Source organism: Lissotriton vulgaris, chromosome 8, assembly GCF_964263255.1.
Source record: "Lissotriton vulgaris chromosome 8, aLisVul1.2, whole genome shotgun sequence".
In the NCBI taxonomy this organism is placed as follows: Eukaryota; Metazoa; Chordata; class Amphibia; order Caudata; family Salamandridae; genus Lissotriton; species Lissotriton vulgaris.
The window spans coordinates 105378645-105395422 of record NC_141696.1 but is presented as its reverse complement, the minus strand read 5'-3'; the positions used below and the strand labels follow the sequence as shown (position 1 = coordinate 105395422).

The following is a 16778-nucleotide window of genomic DNA, read 5'->3' as shown; positions in this document are numbered from 1 at the left end:
ACTGATTAAGATGATGCAAAATGAAGGAAAAAAAATAAAATTCAGACCGAAACGAGCAAAATGTCTACAGTTTGACAAACAAGATATTACGTAAGGAATGACGGAACTAACTCAGATCGCCACATGACATGATGGAAGCCATCTCAAATCGTTTTTTTATAAAAAGGTGCCGAGTATGCTGTCAGTTTACTCGCAGCTTTTCAACAAATCCGCCATCTTGGATTGCTGCAGCAAAACCCCTCTTAAGAGGAGGCTCCCTCTGTTAGACCCGGACTTTAATAGCAGCATGGACATACCATGCCTTACGTACATTTTTAAACCCAACACTTGAACACCCTTTGCCACAAGGCTCACTTCGACAAACCTTTGCACGGAGGGGGCGGGGGATGCGGGCAAGCCCTGTGCGGTAACCATGGTATGTGCCATCCCCTTTGTGTTTCGTAGCCCCTCCTCAATCCCCCCCCAGTTTGTTTGGGGGGTTTTCTGCCCATAAATCCAGCTACAAAGAAACAGTGTTACTGCTGGAGGGGGTGTGGCTGTACATACGTGTGCGCCCTGGAGAGCATGATTGGCAATATATGCTTGATTAGAAGGACGTAAAGAATAGCGGGCCTGCCGGGATTCGTACACCTTTTAGACTATTGGAGATCTCTGCAGTGGATGCAGTAGTCCACTGAGCTGCGTATGCCTCCTCTCTTTTTGGTAGAAATAATACACCCTCACTCACCCTCAACCCCTCACCCTCACTCATCCTCACCCTCACTCACCCTCACTCACCCTCACCCTCACTCACCCCCACCCTCACTCACCCCCACCCTCACTCACCCTCACCCACCCTCAACACCTCATCCTCACTCACCCTCAACCCCTCACCCTCAACAACTCACTCACCCTCACTCACTAACGCTCACCCACCCTCACCCTCACTCACCCTCAACACCTCACCCTCACTCACCCTCAACCCTTCACCCTCACTCACCCTCAACACCTCACCCTCAACTCCTCACCCTAACTCACCCTCACCCTCACTCACCCTCAACACCTCCCTCACCCTCAACACCTCACCCTCAACCTCAACCCCTCACCCTCACTCTCTCACTCACCCTCAACCCCTCACCCTCACTCACCCTCACTCACCCTCACTCACCCTCAACCCCTCACCCTCAACCCCTCACCCTCACTCACCCTCACTCACCCTCACTCACCCTCACCCTCACTCACCCTCAACCCCTCACCCTCACACAGTGCAATAGGTCTCAGACCATTTCAGTTAGAGCTTTAAGAAATGTTTATGGCTTTTTTTATTTGTAATTCTTTAGCATCGGCTACAGGAAACAAAAATGCTAAACATTTACAAAAAAAACCCATAAACAATTCTAAAAGCACTAACTCTAATGGTGCGAGACCTATTGCATTTCCAATGCTTGTTTTGTCTTGTGCACCCTCCACCAGGAGGTTTTCCTTAAGGTTTAAGGCAGTAGTGATCGTGGAAAGTGGGGGGTAGTAGTGGTGTGGTTAATAAAAAATCCAGAAAACCAGACAAGAATGCTTTAATAAGTCTGGGTTCGGACAAGGGTTAAAAATTACGGATGCACTTTGCGAATTGATAAGGGATTCTAGTGCATTGCATTTATATTGTTAAAAAGAGGTCAACATGTTTCAGCCTTTGGTAGTCAGAAGATCTATAGGCTTTCGTCAGGACCAATGGGGTAAGTGAATACTGCAGAAACTATGAGAAGAAAAAAGGTATATTGACCTGATTCTTCGTGACTTTAAGGTTTCATTGTACCTGCAAATGTAAAAAACATACGCACACAGACAACGACAAAGTAGGGAGAAAAGATAAGGAAAAAACACATAATTATGTACAATAGTACCTTAAATTTTTATAAGGAACCAGAAAATGGCAATACTTCCCGTCATACTCATTTCGGGCGTCAACTCTTCCATTCTCATGCTTCGTTTCGACTTATATTGAGGTGCCCATAGTACTGACCATAATACTGTAATGAAGTGCTCATAGTTCTAACAGTTTCACTGTGCGTGGTCTATAATGAAAAGCGCTAAACAGTGTGAATGGACTGTTTCACTGCACACACTCTGAGTAATCCAAGGATGTATTTATGCGGGTTAAAGGCGTGCTAAAGGTGCCAATAAGGTGTTCCACGCGTCGTTGGTTTTGCGTGGCTGTTTTCATGCTCAATACGCTATGCGCGCTCTTTTAAACAATGCGCATACCTTGTTTTAATTCGGAAATTGCTCCCTCGGGGATTTAGGCTGATCGAGAGAGGCCTTACTGTAAGGTGTCAGAAAGAGGGGAGTTAACAAGTGCGCTTTGTTTACTTACGGTTTCCCGTTTGTTCAGTGCGTCTAGTTTACCCAGTACCTTAGTGCCTTCTTACTCGGTCCCGGCAGCATGTGCTGGCTCTGCCTTTCCTCACCCGGAACTACAGGGTGATGCGGTTCCTGGTTGATTTTTAACTCCGTGGCGGTAAAAATAAAAGAAACACTATCGCGATTGGTGCCAATAGTCTCTTATAAAATTAAACTACCATTATTGTTGGTGGTATAAGGAGTACAAATCGGTTAGTTCATAATTAAAAATGGGGAAATTTTGTAAAGGACTCGGTGTTATTTTGTTGTGACATCTCATTCAGTGAGACAGGCTCGAGTGGGGTCATAAGTCTTTGCGCTTAAGATAGAATGCAGAGGTTTTTAGGTCTTTTTTGAGCTACAGTATTGGGCTTAATTTTGGGATCACTGGTAGAGTACATACTTTGTGGTCACCAAAAATGGGCAGGGATACCAGGACATTAGGGTACCTTATATAGGTGGATTCTAGGGAGTTGAAGTCACAGATTATTTATTGAGAGATAGCCATGGAACAGAATCGTTCAGGCCCAAGGTGTCTGTTTTTAACCTATGAACCCAACGCTGTTCTTTCTCGAACAGTATGTTTTCCGCGTTTCTGTCGATTGTCTCAAGGCTTTCCAGGATCACCCAGTGGAGATCATTGACAGTGTGTTGTTTTTCTTTATAGTGTGACGACATCTTGGTTGTGTTTTTCTGACAGTTAACATTACTCCTGTGTTCACTGAGTCTCTGTTTTGCTTTTCGGCATGTCATCCCAATATATCTCATGTTGCACAGGCATGTGATCATATATACCACGTGACTGGTGTTACAATTGGTGTGTCTTTTCAATTTCCATAACATGTTTGGGAGTAGTTGTAATTCTTTTGTTGGTTTTGTAGTAGCACAGGCTACGCAGGAGCCACAAGGATAGTGTCCAGTAATTGGAGGATTATTCCAAGGCCTGGTTGTTGTTTCTTTTTTCTTGGTGGTGGTCTCGTGTGGACCAGCAGATCTTTGATATTGGTGCTCCTTTTATTCGCAAATCTTGGTTTTGGCCAGGTCAAGGTGTTTGATGTTATAATCTTCCAGTTGCGGTTAACTATTTTTTTCACCTGATTTGTTATTGGGCTATACGTTGTAACACACGTGGTCCTGTCTTCAGTCTGTTTTGGGTGACTCTCGAGGAGAGATTCTCTCGGTTGGTTTCTGGCTCGTTTTGCACAGGAGTTGATTATTCTTTTTGGGTAGTCTCGAGTTGTTAATTTCTCACAGAGATCTTTTGCTTGCGTTTTATAGTCATTTATTGCGCTGCAATTTCTTCTTAGCCGTAAGAACTGGCTGTATGGGAGATTCTCCCTTAGCGGGCGGGGGTGAAAGCTGTTGAAGGATAGTAGACTGTTTTTTGCAGTGGATTTAAAGAACGTTCTTGTTTGTAGACTGTTCTCCTTTGCGAAAATAGTGATGTCCAGGAAGTCCAGGCTCTGTGCATTGGATGTGTATGTAAATTTGAGACAATCGTCCTGATCGTTCAGCCACCTGTGGAATTCTGTCAGTGACGTATTGTCTCCTCTCCAGATTAGGAAAATGTCATCGATATATCTCTTCCAAAAGAGTATATGTCGAAAAAAGGGGTTCTGTGCGTTGTGTACATAGGTCTGTTCAAAAGTGCTCACGTACAGACCCGCTACGCTAGGCGCAAAGGTGCTGCCCATAGATGTTCCGTGTTGCTGGAGGTAGAGGGTGTCCTTATATTGGAATTTTTTTTCCATAAGGGCCAATCTGCAACATTCCAATACGAAGTGTCTGGGGGTCCGGTGTGGCCAGTCGATGTTAAACAAGATGGTTTCGAGAGTCTCTAAAGTTTTCTGTTGAGGAAGGCTTGTATAGAGACTTTCGACGTCCAGTCCTACTAGGAGCATACAGCTTTCTGAATATTCGAAGTTTTGTAGCATATTGATCAAGTCTCGTGTGTTTTTTAGGTAAGTAGGAGTGGCTTGGACCAGTGGTCTCAAGTACTGGTCCGCAAATTGCGATAGTGGCTCTAAAATAGAATTGATCCCCGAGACAATTGGTCTTCCTGGTGGTGGCATCTTGTCTTTGTGCGTCTTGGGCAGAGAATAAAAGTAAGGTGTAACTGGTGTTCTTGTTACTAGATAGTCCGCCTCTTTCTTTGATATCCAGTTATTGCATTCTGCTTCCTCAATCATTAATGATATTGTTCTTTGTAGGCGCGTTGTTGGGTCGGTTGTGATCACTTGGTAGAATTTAGTGTCTGCCAGTAGGTCCATGCATTGTCTATCATATCCTTCTGTTGTGAGCAGGACAATCCCTCCGCCTTTGTCCGCAGGCTTTATGACTATGTCATGATTGTCTTTTAGTTCTGTCAGAGCAGCTTTTTCTGCTTTAGTTAGGTTCTGGAAAGTTTTTTGAGGTTGATGATTCAATTCTTCAACTTCCTTCATGATGGCCTGTTCGAATGTGCTTATTTCAATAGGGATTTGTGAGTTGAGCGGGCAAAAGGTAGATTTCCTTCTGAGAGTTGTCTCCTTCTTGGGGTTGTTGATCTCCTTTGAAAAAAGCTTTCAGTTTCAGCGTGCGGCAGAAGTTGGCGAGTTCGCATTTGGTTTTGAAGACGTCTGTTTTTGGGGTTGGCACATATCCTAATCCTTTGTTCAGGACATTGGTCTGGTTCTCTGTGAGTTCTAATCCTGTCAAATTGACTATTAGATTGTCGGACCTTGTCCTGTGTTGGCTTTGGTAACGCTCCTGGTTTGGACCTGTCGAGCTTGGTCGGACCAGGTCACTGCTTTTTGTCTTGACCGTCGATTGTTCTGGCCATTCCCTAAAAAAGGACGGCTTTGTTGATAATTTTGAGCCCCTTGTGGTGGCATTTGCTGATTCATGGGTACTTGAAAGTATGGGTTAGGCCAACCTTGGAACTGGGGATTGAATGGGTGGAATGGCATTCCTTGCATATTCTCTTGGAAAAAAGGGGGTCGCCAATAGTTGCCTCGACCTCTTCGTTGTCCTCTTTTATTCCTAAAGTTCCCACGGCCTCTGATTGTTGTTTCGTCTCCGCTCTGATCTGAGCTATTGTCTGAAGACATGCTTGTCGTGTCCGAATTATCATTGGGTTTGTAGTCTTTGCTACTGTAGGGGTGAATTCGTTCCAAAGAGAATCTTTTTAATTCTTTTGCCAACTTTTGCAATTTAGTCTGCGTTAGGTATTCTTGACTGTCTTTCATTTCTTTATTAATTTCGTCGAGACGTGTTTTATAGATGGTTATGTTGATTGTGTTGTTCAGTTTTGTTTCCAAAATCTCGATCTTGACCGCGAGTTCATCCGTAAGTCTAGTTGCCGTTTTTATTATTAATACCAGATAGTCTCTGGTACATTTCCAGGATATGAAAGACCAATCCTTCCTAAATGCCAGGTCTTTTAAGAAAATCCGTGGTGCATTCGTCACCCATAGACCTCTTGGTGCAGCATTGACTCGGAGATATTCGGTCATTATTATACCGTGCACTGCTGTTCGTACTTGCTCTTTCTTTAATTCGCTTAACTCGTCCCATTCTGCCGTTGAGGACAGAGTCTGGTTGAGGTCACCTTCAATGAGTAGGGGTGGTCTTGCCAAGATTTCATCATAGTCCTCAGTTGTGTAACTGAGTCCCAAGCTTCCTGCCATGTTGATACGATTTGTAGGCAGTATAATATCAAAGGCTTTTTTTAGTGCCTATGCAACTTTCTCCCACAGCTGTTTGCTGCTTGACATGTATAATCATGGGGGTGGGGGAGGCAGAGTGAGAATCCTTTCAGTCTCCGTAGGTAACTTTATAATCAGAAGGGGGAAAGGATCACTGGTCCTGCTTAAACCCTGGGCTCACAAGTCAAGGACCTGGTATCTCCCAAAACATATATGACTCTCATACACGTGTATACTGATTGTGATGGTCTCCCTTTTGCGGTATATACTGTGTCCCCGCTTTTCTACACGTGCGTGCGTAATCATTGAGTCATTTTTTTGTCTTGTGCACCCTCCACCAGGAGGTTTGCCTTAAGGTTTAAGGCAGTAGTGATCGTGGAAAGTGGGGGGTAGTAGTGGTGTGGTTAATAAAAAATCCTTATAAAAATGTAAGGTACTATTGTACATAATTATGTGTTTTTTCCTTATCTTTTCTCCCTACTTTGTCGTTGTCTGTGTGCGTATGTTTTTTACATTTGCAGGTACAATGAAACCTTAAAGTCACGAAGAATCAGGTCAATATACCTTTTTTCTTCTCACAGTTTCTGCACTATTCACTTACCCCATTGGTCCTGACGAAAGCCTATAGATCTTCTGACTACCAAAGGCTGAAACATGTTGACCTCTTTTTAACAATATAAATGCACTGCACTAGAATCCCTTATCAATTCGCAAAGTGCATCCGTAATTTTTAACCCTTGTCCGAACCCAGACTTATTAAAGCATTCTTGTCTGGTTTTCCGGATTTTTTATTAACCACACCACTACTACCCCCCACTTTCCACGATCACTACTGCCTTAAACCTTAAGGCAAACCTCCTGGTGGAGGGTGCACAAGACAAAAAAATGACTCGATGATTACGCACGCACGTGTAGAAAAGCGGGGACACCGTATATACCGCAAAAGGGAGACCATCACGATCAGTATACACGTGTATGAGAGTCATATATGTTTTGGGAGATACCAGGTCCTTGACTTGTGAGCCCAGGGTTTAAGCAGGACCAGTGATCCTTTCCCCCTTCTGATTATAAAGTTACCTACGGAGACTGAAAGGATTCTCACTCTGCCTCCCCCACCCCCATGATTATACGTTTTCCTTGTTGTACCACAGTTTGCTGCTGTGCAATGTTGCGCTGAACGTCTTTGCCGCAAGTCACCTGGCGCGGCCGTCCCTGCTTACCGCGATCTTCTCTTGTCTTCACTCCGCTCTGTGCATCTCATCGGACGTTTCCCTGGGAACATGACTCCTGCCACAGACTGCTTCACAACATGGACACTTTTGGCCGTACCACCTATAACTTTTGGGCCACTCGTTGACGTTTGTCTACGCATATATTTGTTTTCACACTAGGTAAATTTTTATTGTGTTACCTTTGGTCTATTTTTAGTTTGGTGCACAGAAGCAATGTGTGTACGTTTTATTCTATGCTAAAATGACAGTTCAGCAGCACTTTCAGTGGTTTTTACAGTGAAATTTACTTCGCAGGTAGTCGTTGGTCTGTGCAAGTTGGGGTTTCTCACTCAGTTTGTGTGATGCATTCGCTCACATGTTTTTACACTAAGGTCTCAGTTCTTGCGTTCGGGAACACTGCAAGAGACCTTTGCCAAGCTTTTGTCTTACTGTTACTCTACTTAGGGTGTCATGAGGGTTCAAGTCACATCTCTATAGTACACACTGATTTTGTCTCTACCAAGGTTGTCTGTACTCTAATTTTACACTTACCTCACACTGTGTACCATGTCTGTTTACTACAGCGCATGTGCAAATTTTGCTTCTAGGTTTACTCTTGATGGCTTACCTGCCACCACAGTGCACAGCAATGGACCTCCACATTCATTCACACAGTGCACAATGTTTTACTCCGTTAATTGTGCACAATAATTTTAGTGTTGTACGGTGTACAATATATTTTACCTTCACACAGTGCACAATGTCTAGGTTTCAGTCCTGGCTTACGTTTACATTTTACTCTACATAGGGTGTCCAAGGTTTTGTTTATGGGTCCTTTGACCATTTGTTATTTTTCACAATGTTGACCTCTCTACGAGGTATGTGTCTTTTATTACGGTGCACATTGTTTTCACCTCTTTGTGAGAAAGTGCCATGTATTTTGCATTGGTAAGCCCTCACTTTTTCTGAACTGCTGAGGTGCTTTGACTGAGTGTGCCCTGGGTTCCTGCCAACCAGGTACCCAGGGCCTGTGTTCCTTCCCTAAAACTGTGTTGAAACTAAAACCTAATTGGCATGTCTGGCCACCTGTAAGCCCCTAGTAAATGGTACCCTAGGTACCCAGAGCATGGTGACCAGGGAAGACACAGGAAGGCTGCAGCACTTATTGTGCCACTCTTAGGGGCCCTGTACCCTGACACACACACACTGCCTTTGCGGGCTGAGTGCCCTGGTGCAGAACCAAACGAAGAGTCGACATGGCGACATGGCACACATCCTGCTATAATTCAGTCACCCCTCTAGCTGGGTGCCCTATGCAGAGGTGTGGGCACGGGTGCATGAACCCTGTGCCCCTACAGTACCCAGGGCCATTCCTGGGCAATGCAAGTGCAGTGATGCCATTAAGAGTTTATGGTGCTGGGAGGTTGTCATTACGAACACCACAGCACCATAATGGCTACACTGAAGACCGACAAGTTTGGTACCAAACTTCTCAGCACATTAAACCCGCACTGATGCCAGTGTGGGATTTAATATAAAATGCACCAGAGGGCATCTTAGAGATGCCCCTTAAAAACCTAACCAACAATCCACGTCTGGGCTGAGTGGCTGCAGAGGCTGCCACACAGCAGGCATGTTGCTGGACCCCTGGGTAGGAGAGCCCCCGCTCTCCTGGCCCTGCAACCATGCACATCCTGGGCGAGGTGCTAGGTCTCCTTCCCCTGGATGGGCAGGGGGAAGCTTCAAAGGCATGCCGCCTCTGTGAGCTTCTCCAGACCAATTGCTGTACCCAGCAACCAGCCCCCACCAGTCCTGACCCCCCACTCTGGCAGGAAGACTGCTGGGAAAAACTACATAAGGAAGGGGGGGGGTGCCAGCCTGTGCCAACCCCACCCCTCAGATGGGGGAGAAGAGGTGAAGCACAACCCCGGGCTCCGGCCATCTTGAAGATGGGGAGCCCTGCCCAATCACAGCTAAGCTCCTGCCCCCTCCCACAGGAGAGGAGCAGGCTAGGGGGTTTACTCACCCCTACCTGTAATGCCCCTAAATTCAGTATTTAGGGGCCCCCTTAACCTTCCTTCCTTAGATCCCAACAAGAAAAGATCAAGAAGAAGACCCGCTGTGCAGCTGCTAACAGGATGACAACAACTGACTTGGCCCCAGCCCTACCGGCCTGTCGACCCTGGAACCTGCTCCTGCCTAATCCCGGCAACTCCTGCGGACAGCAACCTTGGAACACCCAGAGGACCTGCCTGCCTTGACCCTCTTTAAGATTGGGACTCCCATCAGCAGAGGCTCTGCTGCAACAACTCCCTCTGTGCCAACCCACTCTACACCCACCGAGCCCAACCCAACCAAGACAACGAGGACGTCCCCCCGGCGACTGGGACCCGAAGTCCAGTGCCCAAAGACCCTCCTCGACGAACCAGACGACGCTTGCAAACTCAGAACCAGGGGCCATCCCAACCGGGACCAGCTGACAATAAGTTTTTCCGACACCCAATGACACCCCTGCACCCTGCGCCCTACAGCCCCCCTGTGCCTCCCTTTGGGGTACCTACCTTTACCTGCACCTGAATTTTCTCCCATTGGATAACATTGTCAGATTTACCTTGAAAATTTTCTAAGTGTGAACTTTTAAAACCGCTTTATATTCATAAAAATTCACTTTGGTAACTAAAACGATTTTACTAAATTGGTTTCAGTTTATACCCCAGGACTGAATCTAGAATCTAGTCCTGGAACTACTAAAGTAATCTGTATGGTAATCAACTGTACTTATATGATGAAAACCCATTGAGCTCAATGCTAAAGTGTGTCTAGACCTGTGTTGCCTTCAGCAACCCCTGTATCTATTGTGTTCAAAACTTTATTGCTTCCTTACAAAGTAATTACATGAGAGTACTCGTATCTAGATAAGTATATTTTTATGCCTGTTGGTTCTAAAAATAAAACAACTATATCTTTGGATATAAAAACAATTGGCCTGGAGTTCAGTCTTTGAGTGTGTGAAATCCTTTGCTGACTGAGTGTGTACAACAAATGCTTTCCACTGCCCTCTGGTACTGCCTTACTGCTCGACCAAGCTACCACTTATGAGAGTAAGGTCAGTCCTGACTGTAACCTCTGTTATACCTTTGGGGTCTGTGGACTCTATACACACTGTACTTCATTATAGTCCAGTGTATATAGAGCCACTTTCTCACACTCTTCACAAGGTGTTTCTCGTGGGTTGTGTTCCCGCTAGTTTCTTGCACAACATTGACCTCTGATAGGAGGTATGTCTCTTTTATTTCAGTGCACACTTTTACCTCAAGTTTCAAACGTTGTGTGGACTGTTGTCCCGCACATACATGCACATTTCTTGACCTCTCCGCGAGGTGTTTTGGGGTTTTTCCCTTTTCCTTGTGCAAATCAATAGACCTCTAGTTTAGGTATATTTCATGATCTTACAACTTCACTGCTTAGTGCAATGTATAGACCTCTCTTGTGGTTGCCTCTGCATGTTCATATTGTTACCCACATGGGTGTATAGTTTGGTTCTTGTCCATTAACTATAGTGCATTGGTTCACGTTAGATTGGGCGTTACTCTGTTTTCCTTTTCATTCTCAACACTAGCCCAGTATTTTTTTTTTAACTCAAATGTTTATTATATTATGGAGAAGTATGAGTTATATAAGGTATTTCTTTTCTTCTGTCATCTTCTTTCGTTGAAAACTTGCTGCTGTTCAAACCCAGGCTTAAAACTTCCCTCTCCCAATTTGTCTACCCATACTTTGTCTGCAGAAACACCTGTTGGCCCACAACAAACCTCAACTTAAAAATAATGCCACCGCCAAAAGACAGAAAAATTGTAGTATGAACAAGTTAAGTGAACTTTGGGCTCAACTGTGGCATGAAAATTATACCTTATTACTAAACAAGGTGGATATGGAGTGCAATCCAGATGCCCCCCTTGGGCTGCGGGAGGGAGAAGCCTGACCTAGATCAGGTCTGTCTTCTGCTGTCACCAGATATGTCACCCACTGACAGTGATCTCATGAGATTTGGTGTAATGAACCCTTTCGTTTTGGAGTAGGGTGACTTACTCCTGATCGGGGCCTGTGCTCTGACAACTACCTCCAGCCCACCTGTCTCTTTGGTAAACCCTAGGATGAGGCAGACAGCCTAGTTCAGGAACAATAGCAAAGCACTAACCCATAGCTGAGTCTTGTGGTGTCCTGCGGTATTCCTCCACCAGCACAGGTCAGTGCCCCTGAATGATCCAAAAGAGCACTACAGTGCATCTACAATCTGTCTACCAGCACTGTTCTAAGCCTTTGCATGTTTCCTAGCTGGAGAATGTGGCATGCAATAGGTCCTTCCTCCTCCAATTGTCGACTTGTCTTAGCTTTCCTCTTTGGACTATGTACACACTCTAGGCCCACACCCCTGCTTTCTGCAGTATGACAGCCTGCTGTCACCTCAGTTGCCGCTTCGATCCAGTGTGCTGCTGCACAACCTCCATAGGGCCCAGGTTCCCAGCCTCTTCTTGCAAACCAGGTTTCCATGGGCCAGCAGCATTGTGCTCACAGGCCTATCCTCCACTGGGTCGTTCACTCTTGGGTGGGACCGCACCACCTCAGGACACAGCAAGGCTCAGTCTGACCCCCCCCCGCCAGCAGTCACAGCTGTCTGTAGCCCTGGCGTTGCAGCATCTCCCAATCACTTCTGTGCTGCCACACTAGTCGTCCCCGTGGCCTCTTGACTCTCCTTCCCACACCAGGCTCTCTTCTCTGTTGCCTCACACTGCCAGCCGTACAGCGAACGAGTGGGGACTCCAAGGGCTATTAGCCACTCTCTCTGCAATATTGAGCTCCCCACCAGTTTACGGATAATCGTCGATGGAATGGTGATGGCAATGGAGCTCAAGCAAAAGCATCTACCAACTTAGCCTGCTCCGCCACACTCCCCTGCTGATCCCAGGCATGCCCAACTGCACCTGGAGATCCTTATTTGTTTTCTGCTGTACTTTCCACTTGTCATTAAGTGGTGATGTATGTTTTGTGGTGACCTTTTCACCCGAAGTGATGAAGCAGAGCTGCAAATAAGGGCCACATGCGTGCGCTTATATCTGTTCCTTTCTTTCCATGGCCTTCAACATGTATCTCGAGTATCCAAAGATATCGCACCAGAAAGTGGCAGGATTCAAGCAGAAATTAGATGTCCGTCACCTGCTCTCTCGACATATGCCTATGATGCTTGAACTCTGGTCACGACTCAAGATTGTGCAACAAGTGCGCCTCTATGCCCCTGTTCAGGCAGTGAAAGGCGAAGCTTTGTCACCAAGCATAAGGGCTCTCATTTGAATCTGGTCCCTCTCCAAAGTGTGGGACTAGTAACAAGGTTGGTTGTATTCAAATTCCTTTTATCTTTCAAAGTTCAGTTGCTGGGCAACGTCTTCCGGTTAATTGAAATACAAAGTTGCCATAACCTTAAAACAAAGCAAAACTTGATCCCATTCCGCCACTAGAAGTTTGCTGAGGTCCCAAAGTCGACACTTGAAGGATCCAATCTTCTGGTTCAGAGCTGGGCCTGTATTTGTTCCCAGCAGGCCCCATATTTTCTGGGAAATTGTTGAACCAGCAGCAAATATTCTTTAAGGCCAAGTTGCAGATTTTCTACACACTACTGATTAAATCTGCATGACTTTGGGCTCATGGAGCTGTATGAGTACCCAGTTTGTCTTCAGCGGCAAGCTCTCCCGGTATACAGACTGTCCATTTAGGTCCTATTCCTGAACCTGTACCATAGTTTATCCAGACTCCCACTCTGGCCCCATGGTCCACTCCAGTTCCAGCCATGTGGGTGCAGATATTAGATTAAATTATGGCACAGGGCTCTGACCTCAAAATGACATCTGCTTGTTCCAGGCCTGTGTTCTATGAAATAACTGTGGTAGAACCATTGGTTTATACATTCAGACATTCGGCCTCTGCCTCTCTCAGTTCCAGTTGTATCAGAAGCATTTGGGTCAGACTCCGATGTGTTCCATAGCATGCCCAATATCCCTCACTATTCTTATGATTTCTCAATAGACTACCTGCTCCATTTCATTCAACTGATGAAGAGCGGTAATGATCCTTGCTCAGTGCCAATGGGCAGATATCTCACCAGAGACAAAATTAGACCTGCCCCACCAATGGAAGAAAGCGCCTATTGTGCTGCAGTAGTGCGACGAGCAGCAGAAGTGCTTGCTTTACAATTCCCTACTGTGGAATCAATATCCATTTCATTGACTGAAATTTTTTTAACCAGGTCAGACTTCATCTGGAACACGAGGTCCTTAAGGGCACATTCATGGCCACTTGGTTTGAGGCAAGCGTGGCCACTCATGTTAGCCGGCCTGTACATATTTATTTATTTTATTATGTTTTGGCTCTCAAAGAGGGCCACATAAAAATTCACAATGATAAAGGAAAAAACAAATACATATCACAGAAATAACATTCAGATGCACATTTGAATACAAAATAACATACCATGACAAATCTACAACAGGAAGCAAATGTCAAACATCTGCAGAAACATATTAATAAATAGCTAAAAAACCTTTGAAAAAGTTAAAAATATAGAAACAAAACATTTCATTAGGAGGCCAATAAAGTGCTTGGAGAAAGCTGTTCAGATTAGAAATACCCAAACGGAGACAAATAGGTTTTAACCATTTGAGACGCAATATGCCGGCCTGTAGCCAGAAGGCACTTGCTAGTTCCTAGAAACTTTGACCTTTTGACGAGACCCCAAACACCTGCAAGCCCTGTGGTGCAAGCATCCACAAATAGTCAATTGAAATGCTTTTTTCTATTTATGGAACATGACCAGTGAGATCTAGCTGGTCGTCCTGGAAGGCCTCAGGGTTTCTCTGGCCCAGATGCAGCAAATGTGTTGCATGCTGGCCCGGACACTACATACTGCACGAGAACCTGCTAAAGTCATGGGGTACTCATGAAAAATTGTAGAGCTTTGTTGTATGCCATCTTGTATATTTACAGAAATAAGTGCTTGAGAATGTTTTTTAACTTCTATGTATGTGGGTTCTAACTGGCCTTATTAATGAAATGTTGACAGTTTACACCTAATATCCTTTGTTTACATAATGTTTCACAGTTCTGTATGATGCATAACAATAAAACAAATGTTATACTAATACAGTGTCCTTGCTTTAGGTGATCACAGGCTTTCCATTCTTCTGTCCCAGCTGGTGGGCTGCCAGCAGGTAAGGGATCTGATGATGATGCAGCTGGTGGACTGGAATAAATTGCAGGCTGATTGCTTCATCCAAGAAGAGAGGATGCGCATCTTCACACTGTTGTCTGGGAAACCTGTAAGTTTATCTGTGGCATGCAGTGTTAGTGACATTTCCTCTTAAATATGGACTGTCCTAACTTAGAATCGCACTATTTGCATGTACATGCTATGTCACTGTCTGACACCAGTCCCATTCTAGCTACCATGGAACTAATCAGTTCTGAGAATACCACTGAAGTGGCTTTTGATACATTTGTGCTCTTAAATGCAACATCTGCTTTCGAAAGCAAGGAATGTGTTCCTAACCTTGAACTGGTTGGAATGAACTCCCTATGGAGCTCCGCCTGGAACCCTCAGAATCCACCTTTAGAGCTAAACTGAAAACACTTCTCTACTCTCAATAGTGTTCCTCCTCCCTCCCCTCCAGCCTGCACCAGGATCTCAGCGCGGGGACACGCCGTCGGCGTCACCATGCGCTCTACAAATCTCCCTATTATTATTTGGTTATTTTGGAGTCCTTATGATGGAATGATGCATAGCTCATGAAGCTCAGATTTAATGAAAGGTGTAAATCTTCAGTTTTAGGGCCTTTTATCTAATCTGTTAGCACGCTTTTTGGATGGACCTTGCATTTGTATGCTGCAGCAGGTTATCCTGAAAATAATGCATCAAATTTCATTCTCTGCTATAACTTCCCTGAACAGCTGTTCACTTCCCCTCTGCAGCATATTTTCTATCGAACTATAGGCCTGCAGGTCCAAACTCCAATTCTGCAGATAGCTTTGTAGAAGTAGTTGAATGTGAACTTGAATGTGGCATTGAGCTTTAAGGTTTGATACACTGCTCAGTCAAACAAAAATGGACCTTTTAATGACAAATTGAGGCCTTTAATATATTTTAAGAATGGACTGGCCTGGTCATATCAGGACTATATTCTGGTCAATAGGAGTTGGTAGATAAGCAGGTGGCATTTACTGTTGGAGCAATTACCCTTGACACTCCATTGCATAATTCACCTCAGTTTGCAATGCCCTTCCCCTCTCAACACATGTTGGGAGAGATGGTAGCCTTGCTGCCCCTGCCAAGGTCATGGTTTGAATGCTAGTAGTCTTTGTTGAACACTGGTGAAACCAAAGATTTCAAGGCAAGTTGACTAGTATGCCACTTTTGGAGTTCGTTATGATGTAGGTAATTAAGCCAAAGACATCAGTCATGAAACCTCTGGCTCTCCCACTCACGCTTATGACCATATACAGAAGACTTACAGGAAAATAGTAGCAGAATTGAATGACTAATATTACCAGAGACTTTGCCTTTACCCCATAATGTTGTTGGTTCGAGCAATTGTTGGGACAGATGTGTGTATTTTAGTTCCCATGATTCTTTGCAGCTAGATGAGGATTAAGGCAATAATGCAGAACTTGTGGTTTCCTAGAATCCATTATGACAAAGATGTACTTTGAAATGACAGTACAAGCAACATTTTCAACAGAGGTTCACTTATCCATCTTCTCAGTAATTTCAAATGATGTGGAAGTCTTGAGTATGCCTTTGTCTGCAACAGATGTGAAGCAAAAGGACCACCTTAAGGAGATTTTACAAGCTTACAAGATCATTGTCACCTGGGAAAAATGGACCTCCACGTCAGGGGTGCCCCACCAAACTATGCAAAGACTTACCGTCTGTCCCAAAGTTTAGGCTTCTTACTCTCCTTTGAAAGCCCACTCTCCTTTGAAAGCCTCTTGTTTCATGCTTAATCATAAAAGCTGAAGCCCAGTGCACCACCAGATTCTCAGTCAAAAGACTGAAGTGATGGGGCAGAAAGCCTACTCTTTAAGAGTTGCCTCTTGATCTGTTATTCCCATACATTCAAGGAAATGTCTAATTTGACCACAAAGAGCTGTGTTTTGTGATTAGTCTAGTCTGGCAGCTAATGAAACACAGAGCGAATGATTTTAAGCATTTTCTAAAAACTGATTTAGACATGTTAACTCATCACCATGACTTAATGAGATATTGAGGGTTTTCATGTGTCTACACACAGTGAATGAATTTGCTGTTGAATGGAGTGTTTTTTGTGTGAAAAGTTAGATCCTTCCTTAAAGAAGTTTAACCGAATACTTCCTCTCTGGGGCTAGCAGTTCCACTAGTCTCTTGGGTTCAGAAGACTGTATCCGAAACCATTGTTCTTCGCCAACACCACTCCACTATTTCAGT

General features: G+C 44.7%; 1 protein-coding gene across 2 annotated transcripts in view; it reads left to right on the top strand.

The window, feature by feature from the left end:
- Positions 1–16778, top strand: part of NUP98 (nucleoporin 98 and 96 precursor) — a 944939-nt gene that overhangs the window by 722170 nt on the left and 205991 nt on the right. For both annotated transcript variants that reach the window (XM_086933760.1, XM_086933759.1), the window contains exon 26: positions 14480–14637. In XM_086933760.1, coding sequence (XP_086789886.1) covers positions 14480–14637 — 158 coding nt within the window. The remainder of the gene's footprint in view (positions 1–14479; positions 14638–16778) is intronic.